The 22,634-nt window shown below is 37.7% G+C and overlaps 3 protein-coding genes across 3 annotated transcripts; all 3 read right to left on the bottom strand.

Annotated features, from left to right (window-relative positions):
• Positions 1-1,071: 1,071 nt before the first annotated feature.
• LOC118209363 (extracellular calcium-sensing receptor-like) lies at positions 1,072-7,457 on the bottom strand. Its single transcript, XM_035384613.1, has 6 exons — positions 7,243-7,457; positions 6,733-7,024; positions 4,178-4,963; positions 3,851-4,078; positions 3,480-3,603; positions 1,072-1,985 (listed from the first exon to the last, which is right to left on the bottom strand). The coding sequence occupies exons 1-6, from the start codon at positions 7,446-7,448 to the stop codon at positions 1,072-1,074; spliced, it is 2,550 nt and encodes an 849-aa protein (XP_035240504.1). The 5' UTR covers positions 7,449-7,457.
• Positions 7,458-9,195: 1,738 nt separating this feature from the next.
• LOC118209353 (extracellular calcium-sensing receptor-like) lies at positions 9,196-15,667 on the bottom strand. Its single transcript, XM_035384599.1, has 6 exons — positions 15,387-15,667; positions 14,877-15,168; positions 12,304-13,089; positions 11,977-12,204; positions 11,606-11,729; positions 9,196-10,109 (listed from the first exon to the last, which is right to left on the bottom strand). The coding sequence occupies exons 1-6, from the start codon at positions 15,602-15,604 to the stop codon at positions 9,196-9,198; spliced, it is 2,562 nt and encodes an 853-aa protein (XP_035240490.1). The 5' UTR covers positions 15,605-15,667.
• Positions 15,668-15,929: 262 nt separating this feature from the next.
• LOC118209359 (extracellular calcium-sensing receptor-like) lies at positions 15,930-22,608 on the bottom strand. Its single transcript, XM_035384604.1, has 6 exons — positions 22,386-22,608; positions 21,778-22,069; positions 20,053-20,838; positions 19,733-19,960; positions 18,481-18,604; positions 15,930-17,375 (listed from the first exon to the last, which is right to left on the bottom strand). The coding sequence occupies exons 1-6, from the start codon at positions 22,601-22,603 to the stop codon at positions 16,465-16,467; spliced, it is 2,559 nt and encodes an 852-aa protein (XP_035240495.1). The 5' UTR covers positions 22,604-22,608; the 3' UTR covers positions 15,930-16,464.
• Positions 22,609-22,634: the final 26 nt, after the last annotated feature.

The following is a 22,634-nucleotide window of genomic DNA, read 5'->3' as shown; positions in this document are numbered from 1 at the left end:
GCTGCCTGAAACTCACAGCTTACATTTAACATATAGCTTAGCTATGCATATGCACAAATAGGCAAAAAATGGGCCAAAAACTGAATTGCATGCTATGTAGTTATGTGTAGCCATCTTCACTATCAAAGCTAACAAATTTGCAAACAAAGACTGTAAAAAAAACAATTTAAAAAACAGACGTGCTACGGAGTACCATACAATATTCTCACATGTTAATGTTACACTCAGTGAAAAAGATCATTATAACACTGCATAATTAATACTAATGTTGCCAATATGGAATCATTCATGCTGCCAAAATTGCCATTTTCAATATCTCTCCATATTATACCTTTAAAATGAGGGTGTTAATCGGTTAAACCCGCTGGATTTCAGTGCACTATTATATACTTATAATATTGAACACGCTGTATAATATTTTGCATTTACATTTACCTGGCACTCCTCTTTGACTCTACACTACTACACACTTAGTGGTTTTAAGATCCTAATATAAACTTAGAACTCAGGACATTGGCACCACAGAATCACTCAGCTACACAGTAGTGACGTCATAAGGTATACAATTGTGTCTTTGTAGGCTGCACAAGGCAGAGGCACGTCCACGTCCATCAAGATTGATGGCGATCTGAATGGAGCCACACTACTGGTGAAAAGAGGCTTTAGCCGCTCATATACAGTCTCCTATGTATGACGGTTAGAACAGGGGAATAGTCAAAACATTATTTTAGACGTGGTAGCACCAGGTGAGACTACACGCATTCCTTCACCACTCAGATCCAGTGTTTGGTGTATCTGAGGGAATTTTTACAAAACAATCTATGTCATTCATCTCAGTATCACTAATTTATTTATTTTTTAATTGCAGACAAATGTTTTATTGCCATATATGCTCAGCTTCTATAGCAAAAAAAGGACTTGGTAGCCTCTACCTCTGTAACTAACTGACAAGTCAATTTTTAACCATGATGATGGGTCACCACTTCATATCCAAGCGTGTATACAACACTTGCACAGTTGAAGAAATGCACATGTCAAGAGGAACTTTTTAGAATAGTTTTATTAAAATAATTAAAGGGACTTTGAGGGCATCTTGCCCATCACATGTTTTCTTGAGTTTAATTCAGGTTTTAACAGAATGATGTAACACTTGGGTGCAAAAATACAGAAAAGCAAACCAAAACTAGAAGCTAAAATGGCAAATATTTCCACAGCTACAGTGAACTTCCCAGGTGAACTGACGTAAGCTGGTAAAAAGGTGATCCAGACTGCACAGAATATGAGCATGCTGAATGTGATGAATTTGGCTTCATTGAAGTTGTCAGGCAACTTACGAGCCAGAAAAGCTAAAACAAAGCACAATATAGAGAGGAGACCAATATAACCCAGTACAGCCCAGAACCCCACTGCTGATCCTACATCACATTCTAGAATGATCTTTTCTTTGTAGTGCTTCATGTTCTTGTTGGGGAAAGGAGGGGATAGTGTTAACCAAAGCACACAAATAAGGACCTGTATGAGGGTGAAAGCAAGAACACTCAGTCTCTGCTGGGAAGGCCCAAACCACTTCATGACATTACTGCCTGGAAGTGTAGCCCTGAAGGCCATTAACACCACTATTGTTTTCCCCAGAACACAAGAGATGCAGAGGACAAAGGTGATCCCAAATGCAGTGTGGCGCAGCATACAGGACCACTCAGAGGGCCGGCCGATGAAGGTAAGAGAGCAAAGGAAACACAGTTTCAATGAAAAGAGCAGCAGGAAGCTCAGCTCTGAGTTGTTGGCTTTCACAATGGGTGTATCCTTCTTTATAAAGAACAAAACAGCCACAAGTACAGTTACACATGCTCCAAATAATGAAAAAATAGCAAGTACTATTCCCATAACTTCTTTAAAGGACAGAAATTCAACAGCCTTTGGAACGCATTGATCTCTTTTTGTATTCGACCAGTATTCATTAGGACAGAGAATACAGTCATAAGAATCTGTAAACAAAAAAACAAAAAAAACCAATGAATACCGTTATTAGAAAACTCATGGTTATGATGTTCAGAGAAAAGAGCTCTGACTGAATATTGAACAATTGCAGCATAATATTAAGACCAAAACAACTTGTACTCAACTTATATACTCAGCTGATATACCAAACTGTTTTGAACATGGCCCTGAAGTAAACTGCTTATGTTTTCCCCGCCATTATGCACATGCTTGTGAGCAAAATTGAGATATTTAAAGCTGTAGGCACAAGTTCTCTGGTATGCACAGTGAAGGCGGAGTATGGAAAAGCTTTAATATTTCATGGTAATTTTTTTAATTTCTGAAAAATCTGCAATTGTAATAATTACAATGCAGAGCTTATATAAACAAAACCATACCTTGTCTTGTTTATACAGCATACTTCAAAAATAAATAAATATGCTTGCTTCTTTCAAATAAACTGTAACAAAATCAATATATCTTGGTTTTTCCTCCGAAATGTTGTGTTCGTAATATCAAGATTTGAGTCCTAATGTAATAACTAACTCTCTGGCCTCTGTTGACTTTTGAGTAGCATAAGAAACTGATGAATCCCGAAAAAACACCTGAATCCACACATCAATTGCTATTGTTAATACTGGTGACTTTTGACTGAATATATTCAATTATCGGTATATGCCATTTGCCTTCTTAATACCATCTGAACCCAACACAAGCACTGCAATGATGACAGGCCGATTAGAGAAATGATTCACAAGTCAAAAGTCATTGATCAACAGAATAATTAATAAAAGCTGTTGAGTAAATTTATATTCATGGTAAATGAATAGAATTTGTAATGTCATCAGCAGTTACGTCTCTTAAATCGCAATATTGTTCTTGCAAGTATACTTTGAGGTAGAGAAATGCAAATGTGTTTAACACACAGCCAGTCATTTAATATTGGGGTGAAATCTAAATTAAATATTTATTGTTTGAGCAAGAAGTAGTATAGTTTTTAAAATTTCAAATTTATTAAGAGTGGAAGGGAGTGGAATAACAGTTCCAACAGTTCCAAGGACGGCAACTGGATATAAATATGGCCCAAAACGGATCTGAAAATATCCAATTCCATGTGCTCTTTTCCTGTTTACACGTTTGTAATACATATCCGATCTGTGCCACATGAGCAAACAATCTGAATTAGGTCACTTTTACCAGGCAGCATGAACGTAGCCTTAGTTTCTGGTGTAACCTGGTCAACAGCAGGCTAATGAAGTACGCTATTTTAGTATCCTATCGATGGCATTGAAAGCACGCTGCACTCAGGATTAGCATAGAACTATACTAACAAGTTTGAGGGCATGTTACAATCAGGACTAAGGAAATTTGGTCTTGATCTTTATCTAGTTGTGTGAAATGCAGAAAGTCTCGAGAAAATCCTGTGCTACTCTCCAACTTGAAGGCATGCTGCAATCGGCCCAGAAATGTTTTTTTGTAGACTGGTCTGTTGATGGAATCACCTGTAGCATTGCTGATTTCTCCCTCAGCACAGGGCACACAGTCATAGCAGCAGACAGGCCTCCCTCCTTGCACAGCTTTCCGGGTGCCTGGGGGACAGCTCTCACTGCATACTGACCTGGGTTTCTGTTCAACATTGATTAACAGGTTTATAAATGTACTTATTATGCTACACTGGATGTCCATCCTTTAAATGCAAATTATGACATTTATTTGAAAGGTCCACCACATTTTTTGGATTATATTAAAAGATAATATTAGAAGTCTGGTAAAGTTAATAAAATACTCTCCATTTGAAAGAAAGATGTTCTCATATGTATTATTTGATCATGTATGCATGAAAACAATATCAGTGTTGCACATGAACATTTACCTCTTTCTGTCCACTTGCCCAAACCATGCTAATAGGACTCATCACAAACTGCTGCCCAAATGGAAAAGAGGCATCATAGTAGCCAACTTCTCTGAACTTTACACCACCATCAGGGCCAAGTTGCCAGTTCACCACCTCATATCTGGCTACTGGGTCTCCATTATTGTCGAAGGAGACATTCTCTCCAGTTCCCAAAGTGAAATTGACTTTTTTAAGAGCCTCAAGCACCTGTAAAGAAACAAACATTGAAGCCAAGATAAATCACTGGTTTGGCATTATTCATAATGAAAGTTTTATTACCCATGTAAGACGGACTGATAAAGTTACCTGCCAGGGCTCTGTTTTCACACTGTTTGCGCAGCCTTGATGGGGTGCACATGTCAGGAGGTCATGTAGAGAATGAGCAACAGCGTATACTGCTTTGTAAACATTGTTGGAGATTCTCAGCTCTGAAACATCAGTATATTGGTTTTCTAGTTTACTCAAACTCTCAGATCCAGTACAGGGGGGTAAATTTACTTTTTTGGTCAGAGAACATTGAAAAGCAGTTTCCCAAAAGTCTACAATATCGCTGTTGTTTTGGTATTGCGAATGGTGAAGTTTCAGCACAAACTCGTTCAAGCCATTTATTTTGGCTTTTATGACTGCGAAGCCAATTGACCCTCCCAGTATTCTGAAGCTCGTAGGTGTCGCTAGATCGCTTGCTGTTATCCAGCCTTCACTGCCAACCATTTGGAGACCAGTAATGTTATGCAGATTCAGCTGTTCCAATAAGCTGTTCATGTCTAGTTGTGATAGAAATGCTACCACTACCTTTGCAGTGCTTCTTCTGATAACATCTACAACCTTCAGTAATTTCTTTTGTTCTGTTCTGTGAAATTTCTCTGAATACTCAATGCAGATCCCTTCCTGCTGCGCAGCTTTTATAAATGTTGCCATCCCGTTGTTGCCATAGTCACTGTCACTTCTCACTGCTCCTATCCAGGTCCAGCCAAAGTTCTTCACCAGCTGAGCCAGTGCTCTGCTCTGGTAATAGTCACTGGGAATGGTTCTGAAGAATGTAGGGAATACTTTTCTGTTGCTCAGACATGCACATGTTGAAAAGTGACTGATCTGAAATGAAGATATGAAAATATACAATGCATTAGAACTCAGCTCAGCCAGGCTTATTTCACTGAATAAGGTTAAGATAATTTATTTAAGCTGAGATTAGCTTAATATATTTAAAATAATATTAATGGATTTAAATAATCAAATGGTGTTAATTTTGAGTGTTAATGAGATTACTTTTAAATATACTATATTGGGACAACCCAATATGGACTGCTTTGAGGCAGCAATCCAGTATGGAAGGTAATTCTATTTTGAAGCAGTGTCACTTCTGCAGAAAATACTTATAATTCTTACATAGCTATAAATTATCTCTCAACTCAACAGTATGCTAAAAGTATGCTGAACTCAGCATTGAAGTCATTTTCTTGACAGAATACTTTACCACAAGACAAGAAAAGAAAATGATCAATTGTTTGATAAACAGGTGAATTTTTTTTTAAACATATTTTTCAATTTTTTTTGTAATTATTACTAACCAAGTTTGGATGACTTGATCAACAGCAAAATATGTAGTTTTTTTTAATTTTTTTTTTTACTTTTGTAAAAGTATCAGCCTTTCAAGCTGTGTCAAGCTGGTTTTTTACATTTTTTCTTTAAGATCACTGGCAGTGGTTAGGGTAGAGAAGTTTTTACTTTATTTATGTCATTGTGCATTGTCAAAATAAAAGTTATGTTGAAATGTAACTGAGAGACCTCCAAAACCACTGGAGTGTTTGGGTTCTTTATTACATTTTTTTACATTTTTAAAAATGTGTTGCCATCTTATTCATGTACATATTAACAAAAGCTTATTTATTTATTCATTGAGTGATTGATTGGTTATATTTTTTGCTTGAGTAAATCCAGAAAACATCCCTAGCAAGACTGCTGCAGTCTAAACTGACTTTATCAGTGTATTTGATGTTGTCGCTGTGCTTTTCCCATTTTCTGATTCTGGCCAACCTAGCTGAGAAGATTACAGTACATGCTGTTACATATTTTTATTTTTAAATGTGACTCATCAACTTACGCAATGAAACAGTCTTAAAAAAACCTTTTCTCATTTCATGCCATGATACATTGATATGTATTATTTCTTCAAAGTGATTTCAATATTTCTGACACTGTAATGAAAATATATTCCTTATTGCAAAATAAGTTCTCATTTTCACATTTGACCATATTATAAAAACACTCAACTGCTTTATACAAAATGAACAGAGGCTAATCAGTAATTTTAACAAGCCAAAAAATATATTTATGATTAAGGTATTATAATAATAATAATAATAATAATAATAATAATAACAATAGGGGCATTGGTGGCCCAGTGGTAGAGCTCCTGCCTGCCACGCTGGCAGCCCGGAATCGTATCCCAGCCAATGCCCCAAAAACCCAGCCACTGGGGATGCGCATGCCAGTGCATTCGTAGTGCTGGTCCCAAGCCCGGATAAATGGGAGGGTTGCGTCAGGAAAGCCATCCGGCATAAAACATATGCCAAATCAAATATGTGGATCAGGATGATCCACTGTTGCAACCTCGAATGGGAACAGCCGAAAGAAGAAAATACTAATAATAATAATAATATTATGTGCATGCATTAATAGCAGTGTATTTTCTGTATCTACATAATCTTTAATTTTATTAATTTAAAAATACATTCGATTAATTTGTTTTAGCTTATTGCCATAAAGGACAGTAACTGCTTAGGAAACCTTGTAAGTACTAGGCCTCACATCCACTGTCCTTATATCACACAGTATGAAGAAGAGAATAAAATAACTCTTACCACTGGAATTTGAAATAATCCAACGGCGGCTGCAATTGCAATAGTGTTAGTAGATCCAGATTCTCCAATGATGGCCTGCACTGCTGCTGGTGTGGAGCATGATGTGTCTGTTAGTATTTCCTCATAACCGTTCATCAGAGCCATGGCTGATCGTACAGAGAACGTTGTAGAAGCACAGGTGTCATATATCTTATATCCAAGAGATACAAACGGGAGGAGGTCAGATCTGTTGTTTATTTCTTCAATGGTGAAGATCATGGTCTGAGCTAACCGGAATTCTCTGAAATTAATTCTGGAAATGATAAATTATTATTTTGATTGTTAGTTTCACTAATATCATTAGGCTGTATAATAATCCATAGCAAACATGCTTACCTGGTGGGACCTACAATGCATACATAAAATAACTTGCTGTTGAAAATATGTTTTGGAAGTGCACTGTTAAGCCAGCGCTCTTCCTTAAATTCAAATACACACTGCAGTTGAAAGTTAATTGTCATTTAACTTTACCTTGCACACTTTAGGGGCTCTGGTTTGGCTGCGAATTGGATGGTTGCTTCTGTTGGATTGCTGTGCAGGGAGAAGACCCCACCGATGTTGATGTCTCCATGTTGATAGAAGCTGGGCTTGGCTGCTCTCCCCAGTATTCTGCATGGTGGAGTCTGTCCCTCAGCCCAGAGGACTGTCTGTGCCAGCAGAATGATCTGCAGTGCCATCCCACTGCACATCTCAGATGCATCAATACAGTGTGCCAGGTTTAAATACTGCAGTTTTAATTCTCCATCGATCTGTGATTCTCAAGGGCATGACTGAGTCCCAGAATAATCAGGTTAATGTGGAGTAAACTGCCCTGGCAACAGAGGCAAATGTAATGATCAACACAGTTTTGAAGAGCATTGATATCTTTCCACATTGCTGTTTTTAGTTCATTTCATATACTGTGTGTAATTTCAGATCTTGCTTGATGAGTTTTGAGTTGGGCTCTGTCCTTTTGCTCTGAAAGTAATGGTACTTTAATACAGATGCTTACTGACCAAATCACATAGTATTTTCTGGTATATTTTGGAGCTGATGTCCAGATATGCAAAAATAGCCACTGACACTGCCTAGAGGAAATAAATAATGCTGTCTGTTCCTTCCTACAACTTTTTATCATCAAACTGTTTAGAGAGCTGCCTGAAACTCACAGCTTACATTTAACATATAGCTTAGCTATGCATATGCACAAATAGGCAAAAAATGGGCCAAAAACTGAATTGCATGCTATGTAGTTATGTGTAGCCATCTTCACTATCAAAGCTAACAAAGTTGCAAACTAAGACTGTAAAAAAAACAATTTAAAAAATAGACGTGCTACGGAGTACCATACAATATTCTCACATGTTAATGTTACACTCAGTGAAAAAGATCATTATAACACTGCATAATTAATACTAATGTTGCCAATATGGAATCCATGCTGCTAAAATTGCCATTTTCAATATCTCTGCATATTATACCTTTAAGGTAGCTGGCCTTGATCTTTAGATTAGACATTTTTTTTGTTTGTAATTTAATAAATGTATTAATTTTAATCTGGTTGTGAGTTGTACATTTTTATAAAGTTGGTTGCTCTTCCTTTCAACAAATTTGTAGATTGAATTTATTATAATATATATTTTTAATAATTATTACCTAATGAAATAAATATATTTTGGATAAGTGAGAAGTTTTAACTGTTGACCCACTTGTGTTCAGACTGCTGGACTTTAAAACGAGGGTGTTAATCGGTTAAACCCGCTGGATTCAGAACATAAACATTTTTTCCTCAGCCTTCACTGTTCCTACAGCGCCATTCGCGCACAGCCATTGTTCACATTTTTCAGTGCACTATTATATACTTATAATATTGAACACGCTGTATAATATTTAGCATTTACATTTACCTGGCACTCCTCTTTGACTCTACACTACTACACACTTAGCGGTTTTAAGATCCTAATAAAAACTTAGAACTCAGGACATTGGCACCACAGAATCACTCACCTACACAGTAGTGACGTCATAAGGTATACAATTGTGTCTTTGTAGGCTGCACAAGGCAGAGGCACGTCCACGTCTACCAAGATTGATGGCGATCTGAATGGAGCCACACTACTGGTGAAAAGAGGCTTTAGCCGCTCATATACAGTCTCCTATGTATGACGGTTTGAACAGGGGAATAGTCAAAACATTATTTTAGACGTGGTAGCACCAGGTGAGACTACACGCATTCCTTCACCACTCAGATCCAGTGTTTGGTGTATCTGAGGAAATTTTTACATTCATCTCAGTATCACTAATTTATTTATTTTTTAATTGCAGACAAATTTTTAACCATGATGATGGGTCACCACTTCATATCCAAGCGTGTATACAACACTTGCACAGTTGAAGAAATGCACATGTCAAGAGGAACTTTTTAGAATAGTTTTATTAAAATAATTAAAGGGACATTGAGGGCATCTTGCCCATCACATGTTTTTTTGAGTTTAATTCAGGTTTTAACAGAATGATGTAACACTTGGGTGCAAAAATACAGAAAAGCAAACCAAAACTAGAAGCTAAAATGGCAAATATTTCCACAGCTACAGTGAACTTCCCAGGTGAACTGACGTAAGCTGGTAAAAAGGTGATCCAGACTGCACAGAATATGAGCATGCTGAATGTGATGAATTTGGCTTCATTGAAGTTGTCAGGCAACTTACGAGCCAGAAAAGCTAAAACAAAGCACAATATAGAGAGGAGACCAATATAACCCAGTACAGCCCAGAACCCCACTGCTGATCCTACATCACATTCTAGAATGATCTTTTCTTTGTAGTGCTTCATGTTCTTGGTGGGGAAAGGAGGGGATAGTGTTAACCAAAGCACACAAATAAGAACCTGTATGAGGGTGAAAGCAAGAACACTCAGTCTCTGCTGGGAAGGCCCAAACCACTTCATGACATTACTGCCTGGAAGTGTAGCCCTGAAGGCCATTAACACCACTATTGTTTTTCCCAGAACACAAGAAATGCAGAGGACAAAGGTGATCCCAAACGCAGTGTGACGCAGCATACAGGACCACTCAGAGGGCCGGCCGATGAAGGTAAGAGAGCAAAGGAAACACAGTTTCAATGAAAAGAGCAGCAGGAAGCTCAGCTCTGAGTTGTTGGCTTTCACAATGGGTGTATCCTTCTTTATAAAGAACAACACATCCACAAGTACAGTTGCACATGCTCCAAATAATGAAAAAATAGCAAGTACTATTCCCATAACTTCTTTAAAGGACAGAAATTCAACAGCCTTTGGAACGCATTGATCTCTTTTTGTATTCGACCAGTATTCATTAGGACAGAGAATACAGTCATAAGAATCTGTAAACAAAAAAAAAACAAAAAACCAATGAATACCGTTATTAGAAAACTCATGGTGATGATGTTCAGAGAAATGAGCTCTGACTGAATATTGAACAATTGCAGCATAATATTAAGACCAAAACTCAACTTGTACTCAACTTATATACTCAGCTGATATACCAAACTGTTTAGAACATGGCCCTGAAGTAAACTACTTATGTTTTCCCTGCCATTATGCACATGCTTGTGAGCGAAATTGAGATATTTAAAGCTGTAGGCACAAGTTCTCTGGTATGCACAGTGAAGGCGGAGTATGGAAAAGCTTTAATATTTCATGGTAATTCTTTTAATTTCTGAAAAATCTGCAATTGTAATAATTACAATGCAGAGCTTATATAAACAAGACCATACCTTGTCTTGTTTATACAGCATACTTCAAAAATAAAAAATATGCTTGCTTCTTTCAAATAAACTGTTACAAAATGAATATATCTTGGCTTTTCCTCCGAAATGTTGTGTTCGTAATGTCAAGATTTGAGTCCTAATGTAATAACTAACTCTCTGGCCTCTGTTGACTTTTGAGTAGCATAAGAAACTGATGAATCCCGAAAAAACACCTGAATCCACACATCAATTGCTATTGTTAATACTGGTGACTTTTGACTGAATATATTCAATTATCGGTATATGCCATTTGCCTTCTTAATACCATCTGAACCCAACACAAGCACTGCAATGATGACAGGCCGATTAGAGAAATGATTCACAAGTCAAAAGTCATTGATCAACAGAATAATTAATAAAAGCTGTTGAGTAAATTTATATTCATGGTAAATGAATAGAATTTGTAATGTCATCAGGAGTTACGTCTCTTAAATCGCAATATTGTTCTTGCAAGTATACTTTGAGGTAGAGCAATGCAAATGTGTTTAACACACAGCCAGTCATTTAATATTGGGGTGAAATCTAAATTAAATATTTATTGTTTGAGCAAGAAGTAGTATAGTTTTTAAAATTTCAAATTTATTAAGAGTGGAAGGGAGTGGAATAACAGTTCCAACAGTTCCAAGGATGGCAACTGGATATGACTGTGGCCCAAAACGGATCTGAAAATATCCAATTCCATGTGCTCTTTTCCTGTTTACACGTTTGTAATACATATCCGATCTGTGCCACATGAGCAAACAATCTGAATTGGGTCACTTTTACCAGGCAGCATGAACGTAGCCTTAATTCCTGGTGTAACCTGGTCAGCAGCAGGCTAATGAAGTATGCTATTTTAGTATCCTATCGATGGCATTGAAAGCACGCTGCACTCAGGATTAGCATAGAACTATACTAACAAGTTTGAGGGCATGTTACAATCAGGACTAAGGAAATTTGGTCTTGATCTTTATCTAGTTGTGTGAAATGCAGAAAGTCTCGAGAAAATCCTGTGCTACTCTCCAACTTGAAGGCATGCTGCAATCGGCCCAGAAATGTTTTTTTGTAGACTGGTCTGTTGATGGAATCACCTGTAGCATTGCTGATTTCTCCCTCAGCACAGGGCACACAGTCATAGCAGCAGACAGGCCTCCCTCCTTGCACAGCTTTCCGGGTGCCTGGGGGACAGCTCTCACTGCATACTGACCTGGGTTTCTGTTCAACATTGATTAACAGGTTTATAAATGTACTTATTATGCTACACTGGATGTCCATCCTTTAAATGCAAATTATGACATTTATTTGAAAGGTCCACCACATTTTTTGGAATATATTAAAAGATAATATTAGAAGTCTGGTAAAGTTAATAATATACTCTCCATTTGAAAGAAATATGTTCTCATATGTATTATTTGATCATGTATGCATGAAAACAATATCAGTGTTGCACATGAACATTTACCTCTTTCTGTCCACCTGCCCAAACCATGCTAATAGGACTCATCGCAAACTGCTGCCCAAATGGAAAAGAGGCATCATAGTAGCCAACTTCTCTGAACTTTACACCACCATCAGGGCCAAGTTGCCAGTTCACCACCTCATATCTGGCTACTGGGTCTCCTTTATTGTCGAAGGAGACATTCTCTCCAGTTCCCAAAGTGAAATTGACTTTTTTAAGAGCCTCAAGCACCTGTAAAGAAACAAACATTGAAGCCAAGATAAATTAGTGGTTTGGCATTATTCATAATGAAAGTTTTATTACCCATGTAAGACAGACTGATTGAGTTACCTGCCAGGGCTCTGTTTTCACACTGTTTGTGCAGCCTTGATAGGGTGCACATGCCAGCAGGTCATGCAGAGAATGAGCAACAGCGTATACTGCTTTGTAAACATTGTTGGAGATTCTCAGCTCTGAAACATCAGCATATTGGTTTTCTAGTTTACTCAAACTCTCAGATCCAGTACAGGGGGGTAAATTTACTTTATTGGTCAGAGAACATTGAAAAGCAGTTTCCCAAAAGTCTACAATATCGCTGTTGTTTTGGTATTGTGAATGGTGAAGTTTCAGCACAAACTCGTTCAAGCCATTTATTTTGGCTTTTATGACTGCGAAACCAATTGACCCTCCCAGTATTCTGAAGCTCGTAGGTGTCGCTAGATCGCTTGCTGTTATCCAGCCTGCACTGCCAACCATTTGGAGACCAGTAATGTTATGCAGATTCAGCTGTTCCAATAAGCTGTTCATGTCTAGTTGTGATAGCAATGCTACCACTACCTTTGCAGTGCTTCTTCTGATAACATCTACAACCTTCAGTAATTTCTTTGGTTCTGTTCTGTGAAATTTCTCTGAATACTCAATGCAGATCCCTTCCTGCTGCGCAGCTTTTATAAATGTTGCCATCCCGTTGTTGCCATAGTCACTGTCACTTCTCACTGCTCCTATCCAGGTCCAGCCAAAGTTCTTCACCAGCTGAGCCAGTGCTCTGCTGTGGTAATAGTCACTGGGAACGGTTCTGAAGAATGTAGGGAATACTTTTCTGTTGCTCAGACATTCACATGCTGAAAAGTGACTGATCTGAAATGAAGATATGAAAATATACAATGCATTAGAACTCAGCTCAGCCAGGCTTATTTCACTGAATAAGGTTAAGATAATTTATTTAAGCTGAGATTAGCTTAAATATATTTAAAATAATATTAATGGATTTAAATAATCAAATGGTGTTATTTTTGAGTGTTAATGAGATTACTTTTAAATATACTATATTGGGACAACCCAATATGAACTGCTTTGAGGCAGCAATCCAGTATGGAAGGTAATTCTATTTTGAAGCAGTGTCACTTCTGCAGAAAATACTTATAATTCTTACATAGCTATAAATTATCTCTCAACTCAGCAGTATGCTAAAAGTATGCTGAACTCAGCATTGAAGTCATTTTCTTGACAGAATACTTCACCACAAGACAAGGAAAGAAAATGATCAATTGTTTGATAAACAGGTGAAATCTTTTTAACGTATTTGTCAATTTTTTTTGTAATTATTACTAATTACTAATCAAGTTTGGTTGACTTGATCAACAGCAAAATATGTAGTTTTTAAATTTTTTTGATCAGCCTTTCAAGCTGTGTCAAGCTGGTTTCTTACATTTTTCTTTAAGATCACTGGCAGTGGTTAGGGTAGAGGAGTTTTTACTTTATTCATGTCATTGTGCATTGTCAAAATAAAAGTTATGTTGAAATGTAACTGAGAGACCTCCAAAACCACTGGAGTGTTTGGGTTCTTTATTACATTTTTTTTTTTTTACATTTTTAAAAATGTGTTGCCATCTTATTCATGTACATATTAACAAAAGCTTATTTATTTATTCATTGAGTGATTGATTGGTTATATTTTTTGCTTGAATAAATCCAGAAAACATCCCTAGCAAGACTGCTGCAGTCTAAACTGACTTTATCAGTGTATTTGATGTTGTCGCTGTGCTTTTCCCATTTTCTGATTCTGGCCAACCTAGCTGAGAAGATTACAGTACATGCTGTTACATATTTTTATTTTTTAATGTGACTGATCAACTTACGCAATGAAACAGTCTTAAAAAAACCTTTTCTCATTTCATGCCATGATACATTGATATGTATTCTTTCTTCAAAGTGATTTTCAACATTTCTGACACTGTAGTGAAAATATATTCCTTATTGCAAAATAAGTTCTCATTTTCACATTTGACCATATTATAAAAACACTCAACTTCTTTATACAAAATGAACAGAGGCTAATCAGTAATTTTAACAAGCAAAAAAATATATTTATGATTAAGGTATAATAATAATAATAATAATAATAATAATAATAATAATAATAATAGGGGCATTGGTGGCCCAGTGGTAGAGCTCCTGCCTGCCATGCCGGCGGCCCGGATTCGTATCCCAGCCAATGCCCCAAAAACCCAGCTACTGGGGATGCGCATGCCAGTGCATTCGTAGTGCTGGTCCCAAGCCCGGATAAATGGGAGGGTTGCGTCCGGAAAGCCATCCAGCGTAAAACATATGCCAAATCAAATATGTGGATCAGGACGATCCGCTGTGGCGACCTCGAATGGGAACAGCCGAAAGAAGAAAATACTAATAATAATAATATTATGTGCATGTATTAATAGCAGTGTTATGTGCATCTATTAATAGCAGTGTATTTTCTGTATCTACATAATCTTTAAATGTATTAATTTAAAAATACATTCGATTAATTTGTTTTAGCTTATTGCCATAAAGGACAGTAACTGCTTAGGAAACCTTGTAAGTACTAGGCCTCACATACGCTGTCCTTATGTTACACAGTATGAAGAAAAGAATAAAATAACTCTTACCACTGGAATTTGAAATAATCCAACGGCGGCTGCAATTGCAATAGTGTTAGTAGATCCAGATTCTCCAATGATGGCCTGCACTGCTGCTGGTGTGGAGCATGATGTGTCTGTTAGTTTTTCCTCATAACCGTTCATCAGGGCCATGGCTGATCGTACAGAGAATGTAGTAGAAGCACAGGAGTCATATATCTTATATCCAAGAGATACAAACGGGAGGAGGTCAGATCTGTTGTTTATTTCTTCAATGGTGAAGATCATGGTCTGAGCTAGCCGGAATTCTCTGAAATTAATTCTGGAAATGATAAATTATTATTTTGATTGTTAGTTTCACTAATATCATTAGGCTGTATAATAATCCATAGCAAACATGCTTACCTGGTGGGACCTACAATGCATACATAAAATAGCTTGCTGTTGAAAATATGTTTTGGAAGTGCACTGTTAAGCCAGCGCTCTTCCTTAAATTCAAATACACACTGCAGTTGAAAGTTAATTGTCATTTAACTTTACCTTGCACACTTTAGGGGCTCTGGTTTGGCTGCGAATTGGATGGTTGCTTCTGTTGGATTGCTGTGCAGGGAGAAGACCCCACCGATGTTGATGTCTCCATGTTGATAGAAGCTTGGTTTGGCTGCCCTCCCCAGTATTCTGCATGGTGGGGTCTGTGCTGCAGCCCAGAGGACTGTCTGTGCCAGTAGAATGATCTGCAGTGCCATCCCACTGCACATCTCAGATGCATCACTACAGTGTGCCAGGTTTAAATACTGCAGTTTTAATTCTCCATCGATCTGTGATTCTCAAGGGCATGACTGAGACCCAGGAAATGCAGAATAAGGTGGATCAACTTGGACTTGTTTGCACAAGTAACTTAAAAGCTGAAAAATTCTGTAGAGCACTCATGGGTCTGCTCACTGCCCATGTTTATGCTGTGGTTGTTGCATACATGTTAAAAAAGCCAGCAGAGCATTTGCAGATTTTAATTTGTTTTTATTTGAATTAGTACATTTATTTATTGATTTATTCATTGAAACAGTTATTTGTAACATTTTTTCTTTGTCCTTTACAGGTCTCCTCATTAAGTTGAAAAGTCAGTTTAACCATGTCTGAGCCTCATAATGTACAGATGCTACATACATCATATTAAATTGAAACATAGATTTTCTTGTTCAGTAAAATTTAAGCTTTACATACAGACAGGACCAAGTTCATCTAGAAGTTTATACGTTTCAAAATCAATTTTTTTTAAATGAAAACTGAATGCATTCTATAAACTATAAGCAAATGACAATATTCCTTTCCTCCATGTAGAGATGTTGTTTGTCAGACAGTTTATTCCAACGTGGAGAGATATATTGCCTCTGCTAAAAGAAATAAACTTAGGGATTGCTATATGGGGAATTCTAACGGTATTCACCTGTACCTACCAGTGGGCAGATACAGTTTTGTTATTATATTATTTGTTTATTTTTCTGAATAATCTGACATCTAAAGTTGCATTGTCCCTCATGAGCAGTGATTTCATAATTCTTTGGTCGTGATTTATTACTCACAGTGTTTAAACCATATTACCAGAAAACAGAACAGCCAATCAAAGAGTTTTGGCATTGGTTTTACTCTTTCTATATTTCCTTGTATTTTGCTGGGGTTTGAACAATATAATGTAGCATTTTGGAACAAAAATACAGAACAGCAACCCAAAGCTGGAAGCCAGAATGGCAAATACTTCCACAGCTACAGTGAACTTTCCAGGTGAGCTGACATAAGCTGGTATAAAGGTGATCCAGACTGCACAGAATATGAGCATGCTGAATGTGATTAATTTGGCTTCATTGAAGTTGTCAGGCAGCTTACGAGCCAGAAAAGCTAAAACAAAGCACAATATAGAGAGGAGACCAATATAACCCAGCACAGCCCAGAACCCCACTGTTGATCCTACATCACATTCTAGAATGATCTTTTCTTTGTAGTGCTTCATGTTCTTGTTGGGGAATGGAGGGGATATTGTTAACCAAAGCACACAAATAAGGACCTGTATGAAGGCGAAAGCAAGAACACTCAGTCTCTGCTGGGGAGGCCCAAACCACTTCATCACATTACTGCCTGGAAGTGTAGCCCTGAAGGCCATTAACACCACTATTGTTTTTCCCAAAACACAGGAGATGCAGAGGACAAAGGTGATCCCAAACGCAGTGTGGCGCAGCATACAGGACCACTCAGAGGGCCGGCCGATGAAGGTAAGAGAGCAAAGGAAACACAGTTTCAATGAAAAGAGCAGCAGGAAGCTCAGCTCTGAGTTGTTGGCTTTCACAATGGGTGTATCCTTCTTTATGAAGAACAGCACAGCCACAAGTACAGTTACACATGCTCCAAGTAGTGAAAACATGACAAGAACGATTCCCATGATTTCATGAAAGGACAAAAATTCAACTGCCTTTAAAACACATTGATCTCTTTTGAAATTGGACCAATATGCTTCTTGACACTGAATGCAGTCAGAATCTGAAGAGAAAATTAATACTTTGATTAGAAAATGTATGCAGAAATATTACCAGACATTTGCAAACTAATAAGTATAAACTTACAGTTTATGTGTAAAGCTTGACTGATTTTTGAGACTGCTGCTAATAATACTGATGTTTGGGAGGTTAAGCTCACCTAAAAAAAAACAAACTGCAAAGCAACTGAAAGTTTTCCAAAAAATAGTTTTCATTGTAGTCATTGCTGCTGTAAATACAACGATCATACTGCGATTCATATTTGACGTGAAACAAAGCAAAACTTCTTCACCCTGTAAATTTGTAGTCATGATATTTTTGTGCATTAAAGCAAGCTGATATGCTGTTGTTTTATGAGTGATACCATGATGCCATTGGCCAGCAGAGTAATACAATGGATTGGGAGCTGGGCATGTAATCAAAAAGCTACAGGTTCAGTTCCAAGATAGGTCACTGTTTTTGATCTGAATTCAGTTCAGTCAGGACAACTCACATATTTAGATCACATATTTTAATGAATATGTAAGTACATTTTTTTATGTTTGGCATTGAATGGATCTATTTCAGGTACTGCAGTGCATGCACAAGCGTGCACTACTCTATCTAACAGGGGGCATGATACATCTCTCTTCCTAAGCAGGAGTAATACCAGAAACAACAGGCGGTAGCTGGGGTGGTGGATGCTGAGCACAATTTTGTGCAGTAGCAAGCGAAGCATGCAAAGAAGCACAGGCAACAAGCAAAACTGAAGAGATTGGACAGTTAGTTTAAACAGGCACTCCATTGGCTGTGTTTGCATGTGATTAGATGGGTATGAGAAAAGGGATTGTGTGTATGTGACTGGTTGGTTATGAAAATGCATGACGTTGTGACAGCTGAAGCCAACCATTGGTCGGCGTAGCAATTGTTCCTTGACTGAACTTGCTCTATGCACTCCATGCGCAATGCTCATTTGCAGAAACGGGAGACTGTTTTTTAATTGGTAGTGACGTAGTTATTGTGGATACCTGCATTTTTTAATGGCCTCTACTGGCTAGTAGCATCAATCAAACCATAAATCTGTTAGCCTCTCCTTTTATTATAAATTGTTAATGTTACCTCTGAATTACCTGTGGTATTGCTGATTTCTCCCTCAGCACAGGGCACACAGTCATAGCAGCAGACAGGCCTTCCTCTCTGGACAGCCTTCCGAGTGCCTGGGGGACAGCTCTCACTGCACACTGACCTGGGTTTCTGAGTGCAAGAGAAAGCAAGTTCTTGCCAAAAATGCAATCATTGGTACTCACAGCAAGAAGGTTGTGGGTTCAAATCTTGGCTTGGGGCTTTCTGCGTGGAGTTTGCATGTTCTCCCCGTGTGCACGTTTCCTCCAAGTACTCCGGTTTCCTCCCACCGGTAGGCTAATTGGAGACTAGGCTAATTGCCCATAGGTATGAGTGTGTGAGTGAATGGTGTTTGTGCCCTGTGATATATTGGCGGTCTGTCCAGGGTGTATTCCTGCCTCTCGCCCATTGTACGCTGGGATAGGCTCCAGTACCCCCGCGAACCTGCTCAGGATATGCGGGTATAGATAATAGATGGATGGATGGATGGATAACGATGCTAATATAAAATTACAAATAAAGGGAAAGGGACACTTTTACTGCACCTTAAAAAGCAAGATGAAAATGCTGTATGGAGACTAGGAGTAATTTTGCATTGTTTTAAGGTGTATAGAGATACAACTTAATTTTTACACTCTAATAAATGTTATGAAATTGTAATTAATTGCTATGCTATCTCATGGCAGAAATTTAATGATTTTACATTGTATAGATTTTTTTGTATATATCTGCATTGCTGTCGTGAAGATTCATAAAACAGTAGGAAGCAAATTGAATGTATAATGATACCACAGTTTTTGGACATTTAATTCTGATTGGTGGCCGATATTTCTGGAAATGACCTGTTTTACGCCTTATGATATTGGTCTGCACTCTACTTAGTAGACTGGTCAAAATGTGTTCTTTTGTGTTGTACCAATAAAGGATGAATAAGTGTTTCAGAGCCCAAGAAGTAATTTTGCTAATCAGGCATACAAGTTTAAAATGCATAGTTTCCTCTAAAGCATAATCCAAATTCATCTTTCTACTTTTAGTGCAAACATTGATGTGTCCTTGTCTATAAAGTAATTTTCATACATGCAATATTGTAAATAGTCTGTAAAAATCACTCATATATCAACATTGCTTTCAATCAAAGATACAGTGTGGTAGATACAATTCACAAAAAAATTATACAAATACATAAAAGTATTATGAGTTGTTGAAAGTATTATATGCAGTATTTGTCACCAAACTGTGTTATGCTATATTGATACTTACCTCTTTTTGCCCACCTGCCCAAACCATAGTAACAGGACTCATCACAAACTGCTGCCCAGGTGGTAAAGAAGCATCATAGTTGCCAACTGCCCTGAACTTTACTGCACCATCAGGACCAAGCTGCCAGTTCACCACCTCATATCTGGCTACTGGGTCTCCATTATTGTCAAAGGAGACCTGCTCCCCAGTTCCTAAAGTGAAATTGACTTTTTTCAGAGCCTCAAGCACCTGTAGAGAAACAAAGATTGTGATAAATTACTGGTTGGCTTTATTCATAATGAAGGTTTTATTAACCATGTAAGATGGGCTGATTGAGTTACCTGCCAGGGCTCTGTATTCACACTGTTTGTACAGCCTTGATGGGGTGCGCATGCCAGCAGGTCATGTAGAGAATGAGCAAAAGCGTATACTGCTTTGTAAACATTGTTGGAGATTCTCAGCTCTGAAACATCAGTATATTGGTTTTCTAGTTTACTCAAACTCTCAGATCCAGTACAGGGGGGTAAATTTACTCCATTGGTCAGAGAACATTGAAAAGCAGTTTCCCAAAAGTCTACAATATCATTGTTGTCTGGGTTTTGGGATGGATGAAGTTTCAACACAAACTCCTTCAAGCCGTTTATTTTGGCTTTGCTGACCGCAAAGCCAACTGACCCTCCCAGGATTTTGAAACTTGTTGGTGTTGCCAGATTGCGTGCAGTTATCCAGGCCTCACTGCCTACCATTTGGAGACCTGTGATATTCTGAAGGATCAGCTGCTCCAATAAGCTGTTCATGTCTAGCTGTGAAACAAATGCTACAATTACCTTTGCAGTACCTCTTTTGACAACATCTACAACCTTCAGTAATTTCTCTGTTTCTGCTAGGTGAATTTTCTTAGAATACTCAATGCAGATCCCTTCCTCTTGAGCAGCTTTTATAAACGTGGCCATCCCGTTGTTGCCATATTCATTATCACTTCTCACTGCTCCTATCCAGGTCCAGCCAAAGTGCTTCACCAGCTGAGCCAGTGCTCTGCTCTGGTAATAGTCACTGGGAATGGTTCTGAAGAATGTAGGGAATTCTTTTCTGTTACTCAGACATGCACATGTAGCAAAGTGGCTGATCTGTAAAGAAATTAATACAGGAGAAATAGTAAAATAAATAGAACAATGAAATGGAGATCAATGAAGGGGTTATTTGAGTAATGCATGTACTATTAATGAAAATGTATCTTCCTTCATAAATGTATTTCTATTTACAGCTCTTTTTACTTTTCAGCCTCCTAAACTATTATAGTTTATGTTTTGCAAAGTGGTAGTAAGAGTCAAAGTAAATATATTGGCTCATAAATATAGGTCTGAACACGTACAGCATATTTGCATGCAATAATATAGGTGGTAGACATTTGTAACAAATGTTTAGAGGAGCAGAATTTTTACTGTAATTTTAAGTTTTTATGTATTAGGTCAAAAACAAATTTAGATTGTGAACAGTTAACTAAAGTGGAGATCACAAGTGCAGTGTTGATCTGAAGTGGGAATAAATGCAAACTTATGTAAGATTTTTTTCTTGTGATTGCAAATGCAAACATCTGTTTAGATCATACATTTTTTAGTTGTTGAATTTGAAGAATCCTCTGTGAAGACAAATGCTATTCTCAAGTTAAGCTTGCATTTCAATTAATTGCAATTATTGTGTTTACCAATTGTTGTTTAATATTGGTAAACACGATAATATATAACATTTTGTATGAGATGGGAATTATATGTACAAAAACACCTTCTCAAAAATTTTCTTACACTACAAATAATAGCAATAGAGACTGTTCAGTTGTGCAGGATCTAAGGTTAAAATAAATTAAAATATACTTTTTAGGGGTCAGAATCTTTTTGAAAATTAAATAAATGGGATTGTGAATATTGGTAATGTAACATTCAATCATGTTCTGCACTTCTAAAGTAATCCAAACATAGTTGCCAGAATTATACTGTTCTCAAATAAACTTATCATTGAATAACCTCCCATGTTTTCCTCCAAACAGAGAACAGAGCCAACTAACTTACCACTGGAATATGAAATAATCCAACTGTTGCAGCGATTGCAATAGTGGTAGTAGATCCAGATTCTCCAATGATGGCCTGCACTGCTGCTGGTGTGGAGCATGATGTGCTGGTCAGTGTTTTCTCATAACCATTCATTAAAGCCATGGCTGACCGTATTGACATCGGTGAAGAAGCACATGGGTCGTATATCTTATATCCAAGCGATACACCTGGGAGGAGGTCAGTTCTGTTGTTTATTTCTTCAATTGTGAAGATCATGGTTTGGGCTAGTCGATATTCTCTGAAATTAACTCTATGGAAATCAAACACAATTATGTTGATCATTTATTGGTACAGTTTGACCACTGATTTCTCAATTCCATCGTTTGAATCTCAAATTCAATATTCAAAATAAATACCATCAGAATAGGCTGTTAAGATTTAGTAGATTCATTATCCATGGAGACTTTTAGTGCCGTATGTCATTAGTTTATACTGATGAAGACTCAATCAACTCATCTTAAGCCGGTTTTACACCTGGGATTTGCCATGCCATCTTCTGACTTTAAGACCAGTTCCCTGCCCTCTGCATACACTGCAGTTTAAAATTTTGATTTTGTTTACCTTACCGTACACAGTCCACGGGCTGTGGTGTTCCTGTGAATTGCATGCTTGTTTCCCTGGTTTGACCATGTAAGGAGAAGACTCCGCCGATGTTGATGTCTCCATGTTGATAGAAGCTGGGCTTGGCTGCTCTCCCCAGTATTCTGCATGGTGGAGCCTGTGCTGCAGCCCAGACGACTGTCTGTACCAGTAGAATGATCTGCAGTGCCATCCCACTGCACATCTCAGATCCAGCACTGCTGTGTACCAGGTTT

Source organism: Anguilla anguilla, chromosome 12, assembly GCF_013347855.1.
Source record: "Anguilla anguilla isolate fAngAng1 chromosome 12, fAngAng1.pri, whole genome shotgun sequence".
Lineage (NCBI taxonomy): Eukaryota > Metazoa > Chordata > Actinopteri > Anguilliformes > Anguillidae > Anguilla > Anguilla anguilla.
The sequence above is the reverse complement of the archived record's forward strand: the minus strand, read 5'-3'. Positions and strand labels throughout refer to the sequence as shown.